Raw genomic sequence first — 18,659 nt, forward strand, 5'->3', positions numbered from 1 at the left:
TAGGTACTTACCTAGGTACTTAGGTACTAAGTAGGTACTTACCTAAGTACTGAGTACTTAAGTACTTAAGTATGCCTACATGGCTACTTCACTAGTGGCTCTGGATAATCATGAGCCATGACATCAAGTCGCAATTTTCGGAATTTTCGGAAGCTTGGAACAGGGAGTGCCATTTGCTGGGATAGTAGTTGCCTTGGGACGTCAATGTCTAGTCTAGTAGGCTCAAAAAATCTCACATGACTACGGAGTACGGAGTAGGCGCCCTCTGTCTTGGCCCGATCGCTAATCAATGCAATCAATTAAGAAACGCGCGTGAACTGCCCCTCCAACGCGTTCGAGACGCGCACCGCGTTGCGCCTCCCTGTCCCTCTCCCACCCCCGTAAATTGGCAATACCCAAAGGACCACTACAATCTAGCACGAGAAGCTCCAACTCTTCAGACGGAAGCAATTCGATTCTTCTATCATTGATTCCGACTACTACGTGTCCCCTTTTCCTGGCGCGTAGGCACTCGGGTAAGGCGAGGCACCACCCACCAGAAGCCAGACTTGAAAGATCATCTTTGTGTGAAATGGCCTCTAGTGACGCTGTGCACATGATGTCCGACGTGCCGTCGTCATCGGCAGTGCAAAGACGACACATTGCCTTTCCCTCTTCGTCGTCGACTCGACCGAGAGGACCTCCATCGGATAACCTCGGCGCGGCTAGTGATGATGAGGGCGATGCTTTCGCCGACGACCAAGTCCCACGAAGTTCACGCATCCCCGATGCCGCCAGTGTCCCCCGTGTCGAGGACCGAATCGGAGTGCTTGTTCAAGAACATTTTGAGGCATTCATTGAGAGGTAAGCGATGGACTTCTGATAAAAGTACATTTTCAAAATCGTTGGAAAATTAACCAGCACAAATTTTGCAGTTTTGCCGAAGACCCTTTGTCAACCGTACCAACTTCGAGTGCTGTCACTACAGACAAATACTATGTAGCACAAATTAGGTCGATGAAGAATATGCAGCTCTCTACGTTCTATGTTGACTACAAGCATCTTGCCGCGTGGGAAAATGGCAGTCTGGCTGATGGAGTGATGCGCCAGTACTATCGATTTTTGCCTTTTCTCACGGCAGCTCTTCACAATATGATTGCAAAATACGAACCGCAGTACTTTCGGGAACATCGCCAGCCAACAGGGTCGAGCGCGCTCTCAACTTCAGCAGCTAGCCAGCTTGGTTCTGCCAGCCAGAGCGACGCCCCCCACCGAAAGAACGAGCACCAGCAAACAGATAAGCTATTCTCAATTGCCTTCTACAACTTGCCCCTTGTGTCACGGGTTCGTAGCCTGCGGGCAGTGAACATTGGACAGCTCCTATCCATCTCTGGGACGGTCACTAGAACTTCAGAGGTCCGACCAGAATTGTCACTAGCCACATTTGTTTGCGAGGCCTGCAGAGCTGTTGTGCCAAATGTCGAGCAGACATTTCGGTACACGGAGCCAACTCAGTGCCCCAATGGAACTTGCTCCAATAGAGTAGCTTGGCAGTTGGACATTCGGCACAGCACTTTCGTCGATTGGCAAAAGGTTCGCATTCAGGAGAACAGCTCTGAGATCCCTACCGGTAGCATGCCTAGGACTCTAGATGTTATTCTCCGCGGCGAGATTGTGGATAGAGCAAAGGCAGGGGAGAAGTGTATCTTCTCCGGCGCTCTTATCGTCGTCCCTGATGTGAGCCAGTTGGGCTTGCCGGGTTTAAGACCCACGGCCATTCGCGATGACCGGGGGGCACCTCGGGGCAATGACGCTGGCGGAAGTGGTGTCACGGGTCTGAAAGCCCTGGGTGTTCGTGACCTCACATATCGCCTTGCTTTTCTGGCTTGTTTCGTTGCCCCCGACACTTCGAGCTCGGGTCAACCTGCGGCAAACAGCGCTGCTGACATAGTAAACGCCCTCACTCAAAGTAATTCAGTTGAAGGGGCCGATTCTATAGAGGATGCGCAAGCTGCTGTTCTAGCGTCGATGAACCCGTCAGAGATTGAGGACTTGCGGGCAATGGTCCATGGTGACCACATATACTCCCGTATGGTACAGTCCATAGCGCCCATGGTCTATGGCCATGAAGTGGTTAAAAAGGGCATATTACTGCAGCTAATGTCAGGTGTACACAAGACGACGCCCGAAGGAATGCAATTGCGCGGAGACATTAACATATGTATCGTTGGGGACCCATCAACATCCAAGTCCCAGTTCTTAAAGTATGTCTGTTCGTTTGCTCCACGAGCCGTCTACACGAGTGGAAAGGCATCTTCAGCTGCAGGCCTCACTGCGGCAGTGGTCAAAGATGAAGAGACAGGAGAATTCACCATAGAGGCTGGTGCTCTGATGTTAGCAGATAATGGCATCTGCGCTATTGATGAGTTTGACAAGATGGATATAGCGGATCAAGTTGCCATCCATGAGGCAATGGAACAACAAACAATATCCATTGCCAAGGCTGGCATTCAAGCAACACTTAACGCTCGAACTAGTGTCTTGGCTGCTGCGAATCCTGTCGGCGGGAGATACAACCGCAAGGCGACATTAAGGTCCAACATCAACATGTCAGCGCCAATCATGTCTCGATTTGATTTATTCTTTGTCATCCTCGATGAGTGCAATGAACAAATCGATAGACATCTCGCAGAGCATATTGTCGGCATTCATCAGCTGCGTGACGAGGCCGTCGAGCCCGAGTTCAGTACCGAGCAGCTCCAGCGATACATTCGATTTGCTAAAACGTTTCGGCCAGAGTTTACGGATGAAGCCAAAGATGTTTTGGTTACGAAATACAAGGAATTACGAGCTGACGATGCCCAAGGGGGAGTCGGCAAGAACTCATACCGTATTACGGTACGACAATTGGAAAGCATGATTCGCCTTAGCGAGGCCATCGCCAAGGTGAACTGTGTCGAGGAAATTGACGCAAAAATGGTGTGTGAAGCATACGACTTGCTTCGTCAAAGCATCATCTCAGTTGAGCATGATGACGTGGAAATGATGGAGGAGGACGAATCGCAAGAAGACGGCCAAGTTCTTCGCCAAGCTGCGGAGGCTGCGGCTGGGAGACAACCCGACGACACCATGGCAATGGATGAGGAGCCGCCCAGTGGCCCTTCGCCGGCTGAGAGCGCGGATATGAGAAAGAAACGAATCATTACATACGACAAATATATCAAGATAGTCAATATGATCGTGCAACGAATCAGCGACGATGAGAATGGAAGCGGGGACGGCGTGGATGGTGAAGATCTCATTAATTGGTATTTGGAACAGCAGGAGGAAGAGTTGGAGGGTGAAGATGGCTATCACACTGAAAGAGCTCTTGCCAACTTGGTCCTGAAGAAAATGGTCAAAGTGAGTGCACGAATACTTATTCATATCCTCTGAAGCTAACTAGGCCCTTAGGACAACATTTTGATGGCCCTCCGAGGAGAGGTTTTGGACGGTGAAAGCTCGTCTAGTGCCGCAGGAGTAGTTTATGTCCTTCATCCTAACTGCGCCGTGGAGGAGTTCTGAGAAGACGGGGAGTACTCTCTATGTACCGCTCTGGCAAAATGCATGAGCGGTCATTCGCTGAGACTTTAACGGACGAATTCGGAGTTTGGAGTTTGGCTATAGAATACGCTGAAAGACAAGCAAATGTGGGCTTGTTAACAGTTTATGAGACGGCCTGGACGGGCTTATTTGATGTCCAATGCGTACCCAGCAATATCACTACATCTGACGAGGTTCATACAGGTAGATTCCCAACCAACGATTCATCGAACCGTACTCCAGGCCCGCGGCCATATATGTTCTAGTATTTGCGTTTGGATCGCATTTGGATGCAACTAGTAGTGAGGCGCTTCTTGCAATTGACGCAGACGAGCGGGCAATATTCTTCTTTTAAGCGAAAACAGCATATAAGGGCGCTAGTTCTCTATGCCCTGTACACCCGAGATAAGGTTCTCATGTTTTCACTTGACACATCGTCCTGGTATCAGTAGAAGCCTTCATTGTATTTGCATAATTAGAACGAAAATCGAGAGTCCGTTTCATTTCGACATCTGCTAAGCTACCCACCACACCATATCAACCGTCAGACGTAGGGCTAAACAAGATGCCGTGCGGCAAAATAAGGAGAAAAGTTTAAAATGACGAACAAAAGACACAAGGGGTGCAAGAAGTCAACATCGCCAGATACAGCCCACCGCGAATGTACATCAACACGCCCCATCTTAGTAGTACACGCCGCCTCGACCTCATGCGAAGCGTAGCATATCAGGCGCATTCTGTTTGCAAAGGAGAGCTGGCTGCTGTCCCATCAAGCGAGGGCTCTCATGAGAGCAACCAGACATGCGGTGTATCTTGCTGAGGCGAACAGCGTTCGCATCAATCAACAGAATAAATCCGCAACAGTAACCACAACGATTCTATTTGCCGGGGACCTGGGACGAAGAACAATGATTTCGGGCCCAATTATCGACTCCCCTCGACCGATACCCTCCTCGACCACCTCTGGCACTCCGGCTGAGGCTTGATTCATTGTCTTGGGCGTTGGAGGTTTCTTTCTTTCCTCATCGTGCTCCGCCGCCCAGTCCCCGATGCCTAGAAGTCACCCGTTGCGTGTGGAGGCGTCGTGAACCTCGAGTTGTAGAGTGAGAAATCGGCACGGATTTCACTTCTTTCATTCCTGGAAAATGAATACTTATAAGATTCTGACCTCCGTGGAAATCTGAAGGACGAAACGGTTCCATGATGGACGCCTGAACGAGGAATCGCTTAGGCAATGATTTCGCTTGAGGCACAGCAGGCTGCCACGCGGCGTCTGGTGCTTTATGAGGGAGGCGTATTTGTGGTAGGGAGCCCATCTCTTGCTCCTCGAAGCACTCTTCTGCCATCGGCTTAGATATAAGTAATTGAGAACCAACTTCAGCTTGTGTTGGTGCTACGCCAGGAAGTGATACGGTTGCGGCGGCTTGATGACTGAGATGGTCGGATGAGCCTTTGCTAGAGACATCGACCGTAGTATCTCTACTTTGAGGCGCCTTGTCTCCGTGGAGCAATTTATGGAATCTGGCTTGCCAGTTGTGCTCGTTGCCCGACCGTACATGACGACTATGATCTTCTCGCTGGCCGTCTTGAGGGCTGGTTCGAGTCGACCAAACGTTACTGGAACGCGATGGGAGATCTTGGATTGACAACATTGTAGGTGGAAGCTTCACAACCGGTTGAGGTTTAGGCAAAGACACATGTGGCCGCATAACATCTCCTTCATATGCTGGATGCCCTTCCATCGTCGGCGGAGGTGGAGTTGGTGAAGGTGGACGGGAGAAACTTCGCCCAGCTAGCGTTTCATGACGTACATCTTTAGCTGGGAAAAACCTTGATGGCCGCGACTGCGATGGTGCTCCGGAGCCAATTATACCAGCATTGGCAGAAGGGACTGTATCATCTAAAGATGCCGCGCTCTTTTGGGACGCACCTTGAGTTGCTGTCCATGGCGCCGCTTGATGAGACTGCACGTCCGCTGTGCCAGTACTGCGTCGTGTGCCATCACCTGGAACATGTATGGGACGCCAAGTTTCCTTGATCGTTGGTTGGGTATCTTCCATACTAAGTCCCCTCTCCATGAGCTGACGCTCACGACCCGCTCTCTCCGTCAGCCTGGTAGCGCTCAACTTCTTATCATTCTCTGCGACAGATGCGACCCATTTTCTGGCGAGATCTGGCGCTGGTGGACCGTATCGGGAGGGTTGTGAGCTGACTGATGGCACTTGGGAAACTTGAGGTTGACTGTGAGGATGGGCCATGGGGGTATTGCTCGGTGGTCCAATTGGCAGTGGTCCCTTCGGCGATTGCGATGATGCCGAGGCAGCATTGGTGACCCTACCAAGATCTGGATTGAAGGTACCGTTTCCTAAACCGCGGTCATTGTCCGGGGATCCCCAAACATTTCGCGATGGTGGCGGCGCTCCAGAAGCCCAGGATGGAAACTTATCTGTACGACCGCCTGGACCGCCCCAAAGATCATTACGCCGTGATTCATGGCCATGGGAGAGTCTTCTGGAGCCAATCGATGCTGGTGGGAGCGAGGAATTCGTAGACTGAACTTTAGAATTGACGACCGGGTCGTTGGCTTGAGTTGGGACGGTTGATATGGGGCTCACCGGCGATACTTCTTCCCCTGGAGAACTTTCCTTGTCATTTGAGACTGGTCGTTCTCGTTGTTGAATCTGGGTGGGTTTCGTAACATCGGCTTTTATGGACACCTCCCTCTTGCCGCTTCGTTTTTCGGGCGTAGGACCTAATGATGCTAATTTTTTCTGAATGCGTTCGCGCTTGGCAGCTTCTTCACGCGCCTCTTCTTCCTGTCGTCGCTTTCTGGCAAGCTCGATCCGCTCACGCATCAGCCGTTTTTGATACTCCACCTCATCGACAATATCGTCACTTGAGGGCTGGGGGAAATTAGGCTTTGGATCAGAATGATCCCCCCCGAGCTGTGGCGTCGTGAAGGTTGAGCGAGGTGAGGACGTCGTTCCTCGGGATTGTGATGCCTGTGCCTTGGGGAGATGAGGACTGGAAGAGCCTGGCCCATTTGAGGAGACGGGAATTTCCGCAGAGGTTGAGAACGTCGCTCTGTTTGCGGTCATTATGTCCACAGGCGGTACAAGGGGCACACTTGCATCACTGCTCTTCCCTGTCTTTTGTTGAAACAGTCCACTTCCTGTACTGACGCTAGAAGATCCCCGACGTCTAGTAAATGGAGCCTCTTGTGGCATTCGACTAGTGGGCGGTAGACCATGTGATTCCATAGATTGATCTGAGGGCTGGGGCCTCTGCAGCAAAGCGGAATACTTGCTATGTGACTCTGATTTAATTGAGCCCCGCCGGTCAGAAACTGGTTCATAGCGGCCAGATTGTGAATTGTATAATTCCCTGTTGGCATGTGAAGACCCTTCCCTCCAAGATGAACGGTTGAAGTCATCAGCAGCAATCTCTTTTGGTAGCTGACTGGATGGTTTAAAAACCATAGCATCCCTCGCTTCCTTATGAGGTAACGGCGTTGGCTCTGGCAATCCTGGCGAGGCTCTGTCGACTGGAGGCAAAGTTGCCCACGGCGATTTAGTAGGGGTAGCCGAAACAGGCGGTTTTGACGTTACCGCCGGCTTTTCTTGAGACGCAGGCTTAAATACTAGCCCTCTTCCCATAGCCAGACCTCCAGGTCTCGACATGGGCGATCCTGAAGACATGGTCGGCGCTGGCGAGTTTGGTTTCATCTGTGACTTGCTAGGTTCTGGAACCGCAATTCTGTCTTGAACTGAAGCTTGAGGCTCATCCAGATGTGGCAACGTAGTCTTGGTTCCATCACCCCAGGTAATTGCTTCTGGTGCCCAGTCATCGTCGTCGTCGTCAATATCTGCCCACTTGTTTGGCCCCTGTGCATCGTCTTCATTGAGGCGACTAGCCATATGAATACCGTATTTTTTCAGTTCTTCATCGGTGAATTTCTTGGGTTCAGGAGCTGTATTATTTTTCAGCAATTAGTTCCATAAGTGACATGTTGAATGAAAAGCTTGATGAAACTTACGTCTGTTCTTGTTCCAAACGGCGCTTGGGTCGGGAGTAGAAGCTGGCTTGGAGCCATTAACAGTAGAAGAAAACCGCGGTGCCGAATCTCTGGCAGCGGTTCCAGTTTTAGCGATAAGACGTGGCCGTGACGAAGACAGTGAGCTCGACCCCGGAGGCGGAGTGCTTGAACCTGTCACGGGTTTGTCCACTGGTTTGGAAGCGACGCCGCTTGGGCTGCTCTTCGATGCCAAGAAGGTCTTATTTACCGACACAGCTTTGAAAGTTGCAGGTTTTTTAGCCGATGAAACTGATCGCCCATGGCTCTTTTCTCCATCTCTCTGGCGAGACGCTTCTGTATCCGACCCACCAGAAATACTGACATCAGCAGAGTTTAGCTGCTCCTCGATGCTGATGACATGCTTATTGTTTACTTCTTTGCCGTTCGAGGTCGAGTTGCCGTTTGCGTTCGTTTGGTCATTAGCGACATCGAGGGCTTGACCGTCCTGTTCCTGACATACATCAACGGTAAGCAAATGTCCCGACATCCTTCTCATCGGGAAGATCGGAACACGAAGGCAAAGGGAAAAAAAAAACTGACTGGTTTGTGCTGAGATGAGATAGAGACATCTGCAAGTTTATCGTCCAAATGCTCTGTTGCCATCATCCGACGTAGTACTGTGATCTGCGCCGTGCGCAATGCAATTGAAGGTGTTCACCAAGCCAGAGCCCAAGTCAAGCTTTGCTGTATTGTAACGGCCGATATACAAAGAGCCCGGGGAAGACTATTGGAAAGCTTGAGGCTCGGCTAGGCCTTGGGCATTGAGATGCCAGATGATGAAAACCAGCACGGTGTAACGGTAATGATTTCTGTGGATTTCAGGGTGCGATCGATGAAGGGCCGGCCGCAAGTCAGGTTGCGCAGAGGTAAGCGCTCCTAAAGTTGCCCTGCTCGCATAAAATGTCTAGATGAAATGTCGTAGCGTGCGCGTCGCTCGCGATGGGTTGGCTTTGCTTGGTGAAGCCGAAGTATGCTCAAAGGCCAGTCGGTACTCATGAGGCAGAGGGTGAGTTTGGTTTCTGAGCTGCAGTCACCTGGTTTTGGTTAGCGTCACTTAGTCCAAAGAATATCATTGATGAGTCCTAGCGCTGAAGGCACGGCCGCACCGTTAGTTAGTGGGGCTCGGCTGTCCCTCCCGCCCCAAAAAAAAGGCGAACGCTGGCAAATGGCGTCAGGTGGTTGAATGAGGTGCCAGCAACGGGGGCTGGTGTTATTCCATTATCCTTGGGGTTGGGGCAAGCAAATACTGAAAGCCAGAGCTGATTCAAATACGACCAAGCGCTTGAGGGCCTCTAATTTTGGGCAAATGGGCAAATATGAAAGACATTTAGTGGTGCTGATGTGTGTATACGCATCTCAAAGCCGCACTAGTCTCGCATAGTTGACGGACGTACTCCGTACGATGTAGTGAATGGCCTCGGATGCAGCATTGGTCCTCCGTTCCACAACGACAGACATGTTGCAGTTTAGCTCAACAGAGAGAGCTGTTCACATCAGTCGTCCGAATATCCACGTGGTTTCAAACCTCCTTTCTTTACCGTGAACATCAGCAGCGCAGATAATTGTCCTGGAACAAGAAGCGCCCCATAAAACCGCCAGGAGGTAACAACAGACAGGTGTCAATCACGGTCACATAGGAGACCAAAAAAGACCAGATGCCTCGCAGTATAAGAGACCCGAGTGCTCGACATCTGTAGCAGGTATTGGCACTAAGTTCAATGCAATGTATTGATTTGCCTTCGGACAGTTACAAATAGAGCAATCCCAGTGAGGCGCTAGTGGCAGTTCCGTCTAGAGTCTATTTACTTAAGGTGTTTAACTCGATTAAAGGCGGTCTCCAAGCCTTTGACATGGTAGATCAATGAACGTTATTCTTGTGATGGCCTGTATACGACAAGGGAACATTAATTAGTCATCAGCGGATGCCCGGCTACAGAGAATGAATGCGGCGGAAACCTACGCAGGTGGAAGTAGTAATTTTGGGCATAGCCCACGCCAATCAGTAGAGCTAAGACGTGAATGATGGCTATGCTTCTTGTCAATAACAAATGGCCAGCTGGCGAATGCAGTGAAAATTTCGAGAAACTTACGCTGGACGGAAGTCTTCTTGCCGAAGTACTTTGCCTGATATCGACCAAGGAGACCCTTGGCCTTGGCCTCGGAGCTTGCGCCTCGAGGGAGTTTCTCATAGAAGCTGACGACGCGTTGCATACGGAGAGCGTCGGGAGCGCCGCCAATCGCCTAAAATAATTATAATCTTAGCTCTGATCGCTCTGGCCGCCCGACGCAGTTCAAAGTCATCCGATTACGGGATTGGTATATTTGAGGCCAGGTTAACACCAATCAGGAGTCGCGAGATGTCTTCATCAGGAACGAGGTTGTGGTTCTATGTCTTCGTACCTTGGGAGAGGCAACCTGCAAACTCGAAGATTAGCACTGGTTCGGAGATGCGGGTAGTGCATCATCTATGTACAGCACGTACTTTAGGGGGGATGAGCGTCGAAAGCGCTCGGCGAGTTACGAAGCTCATGATGACAGATAGAACTCGAGGCTGTGGAGTTAATGAAGGCCCATTTGATGTGATGAGACAAGTGTCGGGGGTCAACTGCGAAGGACGTCTTGGTTGACCAGACTCCATTATCACCTCTGCCGACAAGCGCTTGCCTCGGCAAAATATCGGTCCGCTGCACCCAATCAGCACCTTTCTGCCACAACCGTACATGTACTCCGTATGATGTCTTCCATCGTTGGCGATTGCGACCTCGACCTTGATACCACCATTTTTGAACGTCATGGCATCTCTCAGATTGCGCAGCCCGAACAGGCTCCTGAGAAGCGCGGAGCCGAGCCGACTGAGCCTACTCATTCTTCCTGGTCGTTTCCAGAGCTCACTCACCCCTTCTAAGGCGCCAACTGACAGCACTCACCAACCCAACTATGACGTCCCTGCGGACAAAGCCACTTCGTATGAGATGAGTACTGTTCCGTTTACAAGTAAAACATTTGATAACCATGGTCTTCCTCAGCACCTTCACTCCTGTACCGTCTCGCGTTCAAGATGGCAGCGAGGACATCCTTCCCGCTGCATTGCTTTCAGGTGCCCCTATGGAGCTGCAAGCTCGAACCGTCCGGTATGCCGTATTTGTTCGGATGACATCTCTTCACGCTAACGCCGATTAAGAATCTACAAAGAGGCCAAGCCTGCAACGCAATCCGGAGATTTCAGGACGGAACGCTGGCGTATGGATTGGGATATTCTAGCAAAGGGTCATCGCTGGGAGAATCCTTTAATGGGTTGGCAGTCGTCTGGAGACTTCATGCAGGGCACGCACGTTAATTTCAAGAGCAAGGAAGATGCAATTAACTTTGCCGAGAAACAAGGATATGACTATTTTGTGCAGGAACCCAACTCTCGCAAATTTACGCCGAAGGCCTACGCGAATAACTTCCTTTACTCGCCGAAGGTGTTGAAACACATTCGCACAAAGTAAAAGTGGAGTTAGACTCAATGAATCAGGCCATATATCCATGAGCTGGTAGAATATTAAGTTAACTTTTTTTCCCATCATCATGAATCTCGTGAAACATGCCTGCGCACGTGTCGGTATGTGCAGGACACCGAAAGAACAGCGCACCTAGCAAGTGTTCCAAATCGCAAGCACATAAAGGTTAAATATCGAGATTTAGTAGCCTAGAGCTATGACGAGCAAAGAAAAATGGGATACTCGAAAAAAATTATGCATATTGTAGCGAATACTAGACGAGGCTGCATGACTGTCGTCCATTTCAAAGTCCCGCTCCCAGCCTGTAACCAAAACTCCGTCGTTATAATGAAAGGGATCTCTTTCAGGTACCACAGTGAATGAACCCTTCCACCAAGACATCAAACATCAAACATATTCATACATGCGTTGCTTCAAGGTCTGGGTGGCATTGCCGGCAACTTCCCAGAAGCCCAAATAGAGAGAGGACTCCCAATCGCACATGATGGTAGTATACATTTGATTCACCATCAAAACTCATGACGAGCGAATCAGCTTGTCACCATGGGTTCGTGTCCATTGCCGATGTGAGGCTGTTGACGATCATGGTGACCTTGCTCGTCCCCTCGGAGGCCGATGTCAAACCGGTCTGGTAAACTGATTCCTTTGTCCCGGGCAGTGTTCTCTGCCCAAGCCCGCATTTTTACAAGCTGACGGATGGCAGCTGCGCGTCGAGCTGACTGCTTCTCCAAAATGGCTTTATTCACGCTGTCAGCAGCAGTTCGACGAAGTTCGGGGTCAAGAAGTGCCGCAAGTTGAGGTTCCAAGCTGTCTGGAGGGAAAAGTAATAAGGCCATAGTCCGTTCTAAATCCTCCAAAAATTTCGGGTTGGTTGGGGCACGAGGGCCCAGTTGTTCCGTAGCGAATTTCAAAGCTGGGCCAATGTCACCGCCAGCAGAATTGCATGAACGAATGAGCTCCACTAGCTGCAAACGTAGGAGCGAAAAGTGTAACGCTTTGTTATCATCTAGGATCTGTATCATACGGTCAGCGTTGTGGTGCTAACGAAAAGCGCAATTATCATGAGTGAGGATAGGTGCGAATAGAATAAATCATATGCTAGTGGTTGTTTCTCATCACTGGCTGTTACGTAGCCATAAGCGTGGTGCATGTAATAACTCGTACTATAATCATTGTGCTTTTGAAAAAAGGGAAAGTGCAACAACAAAGTCTCACCTCTGAATCAAGCTCATTCAGAGCTTCAATGGCGGCCTGAATACTCCCACTATGTATGTAGTTCTGAATCTCTTGTCTAGCCCGAATAGATGCATCGTCTTGGTGTGGCTGTAGATTCGCTTCCTTGGAAAATTTTGCCGCGGCATTTGGATACCCTTCCATCGTCAAGTAGTCCAAAATCAAGGCATTGATATCGCTGTGGGCTTTGTCAGTTTGACGATCTCAGAAGAGTACAGTGATGTATAAGGTGTTTTGTAGTTGTCAAGTGGTTCAAATTGACAATCAGAATAGAATAAAACATCGGTTCTCCGCACGGTTTGGCTAGGAGAGATTCCCATTTGTATTTGTTCATCAGAAGCGTTGTGCGATTTGGGAAACTTTTCGTGAAAGGGCTCGTCCTACCTTTTTGGTGACTTGACATCATCGACACGCTTCTCAAATGGGTGAATGCTAGGTGTTGCAGTCGAAGTTGTAGAAGCCTGATGACACCTCAACATTCTATACACATTTCGTTACCCGAGTTACTAGGAGGAAATTCATACCATGATTAGTCAGACTTTCTTCCGCAATAGTGAGCGAATCGCGATTTGGACAACCTGGCCCGTCGAAAACAACACGTTTCAGCGCATTGAAGGAGAGGGGGAAAGATGTCGGCCTCGGCGCCTTCAATTTGCGGCTACTTTCAATATGCCTAGCTGGTCCTGGGTGGTGGGCGTGCAGAGACAGCTCGAGTGATGATATGCAGATTTGGCAGTTGTAGGAAGGAAGAAGTTTATGAGCTGGGAGACACAGCAGCTAGGAGAAGATTATGATCCGGTCCAGTTTAGAACACTCCACTGGGGCAGGCTTATGAATTAGTGCTCGGTTAGTGAGGGCTGACCCACCACGGCTTCAACCAGGCATTGACAGACCTCTGGACCCAGTTGACGTCAACATTTATTGCCGTTGATAAATTATCGGGGAAGGGGATATTTAATTTCAGGCAGTAGCCCTGCAATGAACCTGCTAGCACGGAATATTGAGGAAATGGCTGTAATGACAGCATTGGCGCGGACAGTATACGGAGGAAGTAAGCTGGTCGGCGCGCACCAAACTCGACCGAGGTAGTTAAAGTTGGCCACGCGGAGTTACTGAAGCCCAATCGGGATATGTCCCATCTCCAAATCCACAAGCACGCAAAAAATGGTCAGAATTTTGCTGGCTACATCTGCTCATAATTCCGGTGCTGGAGCAGATCAGCAGGAAGAACCTGGACGGAAGCGACGCTCCCACCCTACAGACTGTCTGGATCGACCACGTCAAATACTAACAGACCCACGCTCCCCCACCTCCTTGAGGACGTAAGATTGAGAATACCTCGATTCAGCCAGTGCTTTCGCGAGTACGTTCGAATAACATCAGGGTATTGCGGCATCAGGAGGACGGGCCCTTAATAAAAGCCTCAACCTAGTTTGCCCCTTCTAATCGACCGCAGTGCGACCTAGGACCCTCCTCGCGACAAGGGAGCAGACCGACTAAAGCCACTGCAACTGCCCCGACAATCTGCGTCTACCGGCGGAGAGACGGGACTCCTTAGAATCATCATACGATTGAGGAAGAAATGTTGGAACTTGAGAGTCATGTCACCATCCAGAAACGCGCCTATTACTCCCCTCCCTGGGCGGACGTAAGCATCATTGCGGTAGCTGGAAGCTCAGGCTCCGGGAAGTCAACCTTATCACAAGCTATTGTGAAGAAACTGAACCTTCCTTGGGTTGTGATTCTGTCCATGGTGAGACGTAGTCGCCAAAAATACCGAGAACTCGGTTTGTGACCGCGCTTCGTGACTGACGAATCTTAGGACTCATTCTACAAGACACTCACCCCTGAACAATCCAAGTTGGCTTTTGCCAACGAATACGATTTCGATTCGCCAGATGTGTGTCTCTCCGAAAAAAGAAAAGCCTCATGTGCACGCATTACTGAAGTTGTCATGTGCTTTGGTTTATAGGCTATCGATTTTGATATCCTAGTCCATCGCCTGCGGGACTTAAAAGCTGGGTAAAGCAAACTTGGCCCAATATGAATTCTGGGGCGCGCACTTTATAAAAACTTTATTGTGGCTAACAAGTAAAAAAAAAATAGAAAACGAGCTGAGATACCTGTCTACTCTTTCCAAAGACACCAGAGACTTGATCAGACTACATCGATTTACTCCCCCCATGTGCTAATTCTTGAGGGCATCTTTGCTTTGTATGACCCGCGAGTGATCGAATTGTTAGATATGGGAGTTCGTTGAGCCCTTGTCTGTTACTCTGCCTTCGTTCTAAACGGGTAATAGATCTACTGCGAAGCTGATGCCGACACATGTTTGTCGAGACGAAGTGCGTTCTTTCAGACCCTCCGTGTCCACGAGGCTTCCGAGCTATGGCTAACCTGGCGCAATAGTTGTTCGGGATGTGCGAGAAAGGGGTAGAGATATCGAAGGATGCATTAAACAGTGGTTCGGATTTGTCAAACCTAATTTTGAAAAAGTAAGCCCAATCAAAGTGAGAATTTACGAGTCGAATATTATAGAAGAAGTTTGCTGAGAGTCGGTTTCACATCTGAATAGTTCGTTGAGCCTCAACGCAAAGTGGCCGACTTGATTGTTCCGCGGGGCATCGAAAACCGTGTTGCATTAGGTACGACTGTTAGCAAAGTAGTTCAGCTCTGCTTACTCTGCTTACACCAGCTGCAGATATGATGGTTCAATTCATTGAAAAGAAGCTTTTCGAAAAATCTATCCACCACCGTGAAGCCCTCTCTAGGCTTGAGGCCACCTGCAAAGAGCAACCCCTTTCGGATCGCGTTGTCATCCTGGATGGTACGCCGCAGCTGAAGGTGATGAATACCATTTTACAAGATGTCGATACCTCAGCGGAGGACTTCATCTTCTATTTTGATCGGTTGGCAGCACTCATTATTGAAGAGTACGTCACACACACCACGTCAAGCAAACACGGGCCTATCATGCTGATAAAGAGCCAGGGCCTTGAATAGTGTACAATTCGTATCTTTGGCGATCGAGACTCCACAAAGCCACAAATACCAGGGACTGAAGCCCAAGGGTGAAGTGAGCGCAGTAATCGTGCTTCGAGGCGGGTCCGCATTTGAATCGGCGCTGCGGAAAACGATCCCTGACTGCCGAACAGGGCGGCTGTTGATTCAGTCGGACTTCTCTACGGGTGAGCCCGAACTCCATTATCTGCGAATTCCAGAAGACATCCATCAACACGAAAGCGTTCTGCTACTGGATACGCAAATGGCCAGTGGAGGTGCGGCGCTCATGGCTGTCCAAGTATTGGTAGATCATGGAGTGTCCCAGGACAGAATAGTTCTGACAACCTATTCTGCTGGGCGCGTGGGACTCCATAGGCTTGTGACGGTGTTCCCAGAGATTACTGTCGTGGTGTGCAATATACTTCGACACCAGGAACAACGTTGGGTAGAGAAACGGTACTTTAGATGCTGAAGCGGAAGGCGGGAGTGACGTCGAACGGTGCTAAGTCTCTGTGATTGGAAATGTGATAGCATCTTACTACCCACTTGGTAATGAGTACTTTGTTGCCCTTGGTTACTATGAGCATCTGGTATTTATATAATCGAGGCACACGCCCCCACATTGATCGATGAATTTACACCTTTTGCATTGCATGGATTTCTGCGTAGATTTGGAACTAATTTTGCGAACTCGGTGGTTTCAGAGGAAAGAAGACATGGGACTTGACACGGATCTGTCGGGACAGGCGGTGACAGGAAATGGTTGACTTCGTGACGGAGGTTGGTTGCGTGGCCAGTACGTACTTGAGTACTTGCTTAGGGGTGGGACTCTTGAACGCTAGCGGCTGCTCGCGCCACAAGTATGCCGTCATCGTCATCTCTTGGTTTGGACAACGACGTCTACCTCGGGCAGTCTGGTTTTCTGCCCTTCTATGCTCAATCGACGTCTGCATGGCCTTTTGTCGGGCTTCCATGACTTACTTGTGCGTTTATCGCTACGCTCCGACAAGCAACATGCGACCACGCATCCTCGCGCCGAATACTACCGGACTGGTACGCTCCGCCTGCACCCGACAATGGAACTGTGCCGCTGCACCTCGACGGAAACACTTTATAGCAACACTGTCTCGTGGCTCTCCATGTCAGGCTGGAGCTGGTTTCAATTTTGGGTCACGGTCCAACGTCCTGGCTACTGCTCGTCACAAGTTGAATCTATCCGTTCACTACCGCTCTTTGACTGGGAAGCCTCTTCCCCAGGTTAATCCTTGGGTCCTCAATTTCTGCTACAGGGCCGGGGCTTGGCTCGGCATATCTATTACGGTGCTTGGGATCGGGGTGATTGCCTTTTTCCTCTACGATGCCACCACTTACAAGCAAGAAGGGAAGCAGAACGACATCAACGTTTCGCAACTGGCTCTACAGCCTCGACGAGGCGGCCCAGACAACCTCCCCATTGCCGAAGTCTTCATAGATGACGACGATTGCGAAGCGAAAAAGCGAATCAAAGACAAGCCCAGACTTGTTGTTCTTGGCGGAGGCTGGGGCGGTGTTGCTCTCCTAAAGGCTCTCAATCCTGACGACTACCACGTTACGGTCATCTCACCCACCAACTACTTTCTATTTACGCCGATGCTTCCTTCAGCTACTGTAGGAACCTTGGAGTTACGGTCTCTTGTTGAGCCCATTCGTCGAGTTTTGAGCAGAGTTCATGGCCACTTCATTCGCGCCAAAGCAGAAGACGTCCATTTTTCCGATAAGTTGGTCGAGGTCTCTCAGCTGGACAGCCGGGGCAATCGAACTCGGTTTTATGTGCCTTACGATAAGTTGGTAATTGCTGTGGGTTCTGTCACAAATCCCCACGGTGTCAAGGGCCTTGACAATGCCTTCTTTCTCAAGGACATCAACGACGCAAGGAAGGTACGGAACCAGGTAGTCCGCAATCTCGAAGCTGCTTGCTTGCCAACGACGTCGGACGAAGAACGCAAACGCCTTCTGTCCTTTGTCGTGAGTGGTGGTGGACCCACAGGCGTCGAATTCGCGGCAGAAATGTACGACCTTTTGAACGAGGATCTCACCCGTCACTTTCCTAGGCTGCTTCGAAACGAAATTTCAGTTCATCTCATCCAGAGTCGAAGCCACATTCTCAACACATACGACGAGACTGTCTCCAAGTATGCCGAGGACCGATTTGCGCGAGATCAAGTCGACGTTCTCACAAACTCACGAGTCAAGGAAGTTTGTCCGGACAAGATCATTTTCACGCAAAAGCAGGAAGACGGCAGTCTTGTCACTAAAGAGCTCCCAGCAGGCTTTGTGCTTTGGTCTACTGGTGTGTCACCGACTGCACTTTGTCAGAAATTGGCTCAGAAGCTAGGAAATGTACAGACCAATCGTCATGCTCTGGAGACCGACACACACCTTAGACTAAATGGAACACCATTAGGTGATGTCTATGCTATTGGAGACTGCTCTACTGTTCAGAACAATGTCGCAGATCACATTATTACCTTTCTCCGCACTCTTGCATGGAAGCATGGCAAAGATCCCGAAACGCTTCAGCTACACTTCAAGGATTGGCGCCAGGTTGCACACGACGTGAAAAAACGTTTTCCCCAATCGGTGAACCATCTCAAGCGGCTAGACAAGCTATTTGCCGAGTTTGATAAAGACCAGTCTGGAACATTGGATTTTGGAGAGCTGAGGGAACTCCTAAATCAGATTGATAGCAAGCTGACCTCACTGCCGGCGACTGCCCAAAGAGCACATCAACAAGGCTACTATCTCGCCCAGAAGTTCAACAAACTTGCACACTTGTCAGAAGGGTTGTCGGCCAACGATATTCGAGATGGAGATCTTGATGCCGCAGCCTACAAAGCATTCGAATACCATCACTTAGGGAGCTTGGCATATATCGGAAACTCTGCCGTTTTTGACCTGGGTGAAGGCTGGAGTATAGCAGGCGGCCTGTGGGCCGTTTATGCATGGCGATCTGTCTATTTTGCGCAAAGTGTGAGCTTCCGTACACGGTGTTTGTTGGCCATGGACTGGGCCAAGCGTGGACTATTCGGACGAGGTGAGTACGGTGAAACAATGCGAAGGATGTGACGTGGAGGACCTTGATCCTATGCTAACCTGGAACTAGACTTGATGAGTTTCTAATAGACATCCAAAGTGCTATTTGCATGCCAGCTTTGTTGATACATCCTCTTGGACCAAGTTCAAAAAAAGGGTCGTTCATAGAAATGAGGTTGGTTGCAACGAAGAATTCTTATTTGGAGAAGATG

At 49.9% G+C, this 18,659-nt stretch overlaps 4 protein-coding genes across 4 annotated transcripts; 3 read left to right on the forward strand and 1 right to left on the reverse strand.

The window, feature by feature from the left end:
* Positions 1–571: 571 nt before the first annotated feature.
* On the forward strand, positions 572–3,543 carry MAM_03005 (DNA replication licensing factor mcm6; the record flags this gene model as incomplete). Its single annotated transcript, XM_040821804.1, has 3 exons — positions 572–843; positions 915–3,381; positions 3,433–3,543. 3 exons carry the CDS (start codon positions 572–574, stop codon positions 3,541–3,543), a joined length of 2,850 nt encoding a protein of 949 aa, XP_040680373.1.
* Positions 3,544–5,461: 1,918 nt separating this feature from the next.
* Positions 5,462–10,166, reverse strand: MAM_03006 (uncharacterized protein; the record flags this gene model as incomplete). Its single annotated transcript, XM_040821805.1, has 7 exons — positions 5,462–5,547; positions 5,624–7,531; positions 7,598–8,087; positions 9,038–9,120; positions 9,727–9,877; positions 10,037–10,051; positions 10,119–10,166. The coding sequence occupies 7 exons, from the start codon at positions 10,164–10,166 to the stop codon at positions 5,462–5,464; spliced, it is 2,781 nt and encodes a 926-aa protein (XP_040680374.1).
* Positions 10,167–10,648: 482 nt separating this feature from the next.
* MAM_03007 (NADH dehydrogenase ubiquinone Fe-S protein 4, mitochondrial) lies at positions 10,649–11,127 on the forward strand (the record flags this gene model as incomplete). The annotated part of the gene is made up of 2 exons (XM_040821806.1): positions 10,649–10,767; positions 10,818–11,127. 2 exons carry the CDS (start codon positions 10,649–10,651, stop codon positions 11,125–11,127), a joined length of 429 nt encoding a protein of 142 aa, XP_040680375.1.
* A 2,827-nt stretch (positions 11,128–13,954) lies between these two features.
* On the forward strand, positions 13,955–18,534 carry MAM_03008 (Pyridine nucleotide-disulfide oxidoreductase, FAD/NAD(P)-binding domain protein; the record flags this gene model as incomplete). Its single annotated transcript, XM_040821807.1, has 9 exons — positions 13,955–14,125; positions 14,195–14,272; positions 14,675–14,717; positions 14,782–14,867; positions 14,948–15,017; positions 15,074–15,305; positions 15,364–15,679; positions 16,522–18,448; positions 18,518–18,534. The coding sequence occupies 9 exons, from the start codon at positions 13,955–13,957 to the stop codon at positions 18,532–18,534; spliced, it is 2,940 nt and encodes a 979-aa protein (XP_040680376.1).
* Between the last annotated feature and the right edge of the window lie 125 nt (positions 18,535–18,659).

The sequence above is a fragment of the Metarhizium album genome (genome assembly GCF_000804445.1).
Source record: "Metarhizium album ARSEF 1941 chromosome Unknown scaffold_5, whole genome shotgun sequence".
Classification (NCBI taxonomy): domain Eukaryota; kingdom Fungi; phylum Ascomycota; class Sordariomycetes; order Hypocreales; family Clavicipitaceae; genus Metarhizium; species Metarhizium album.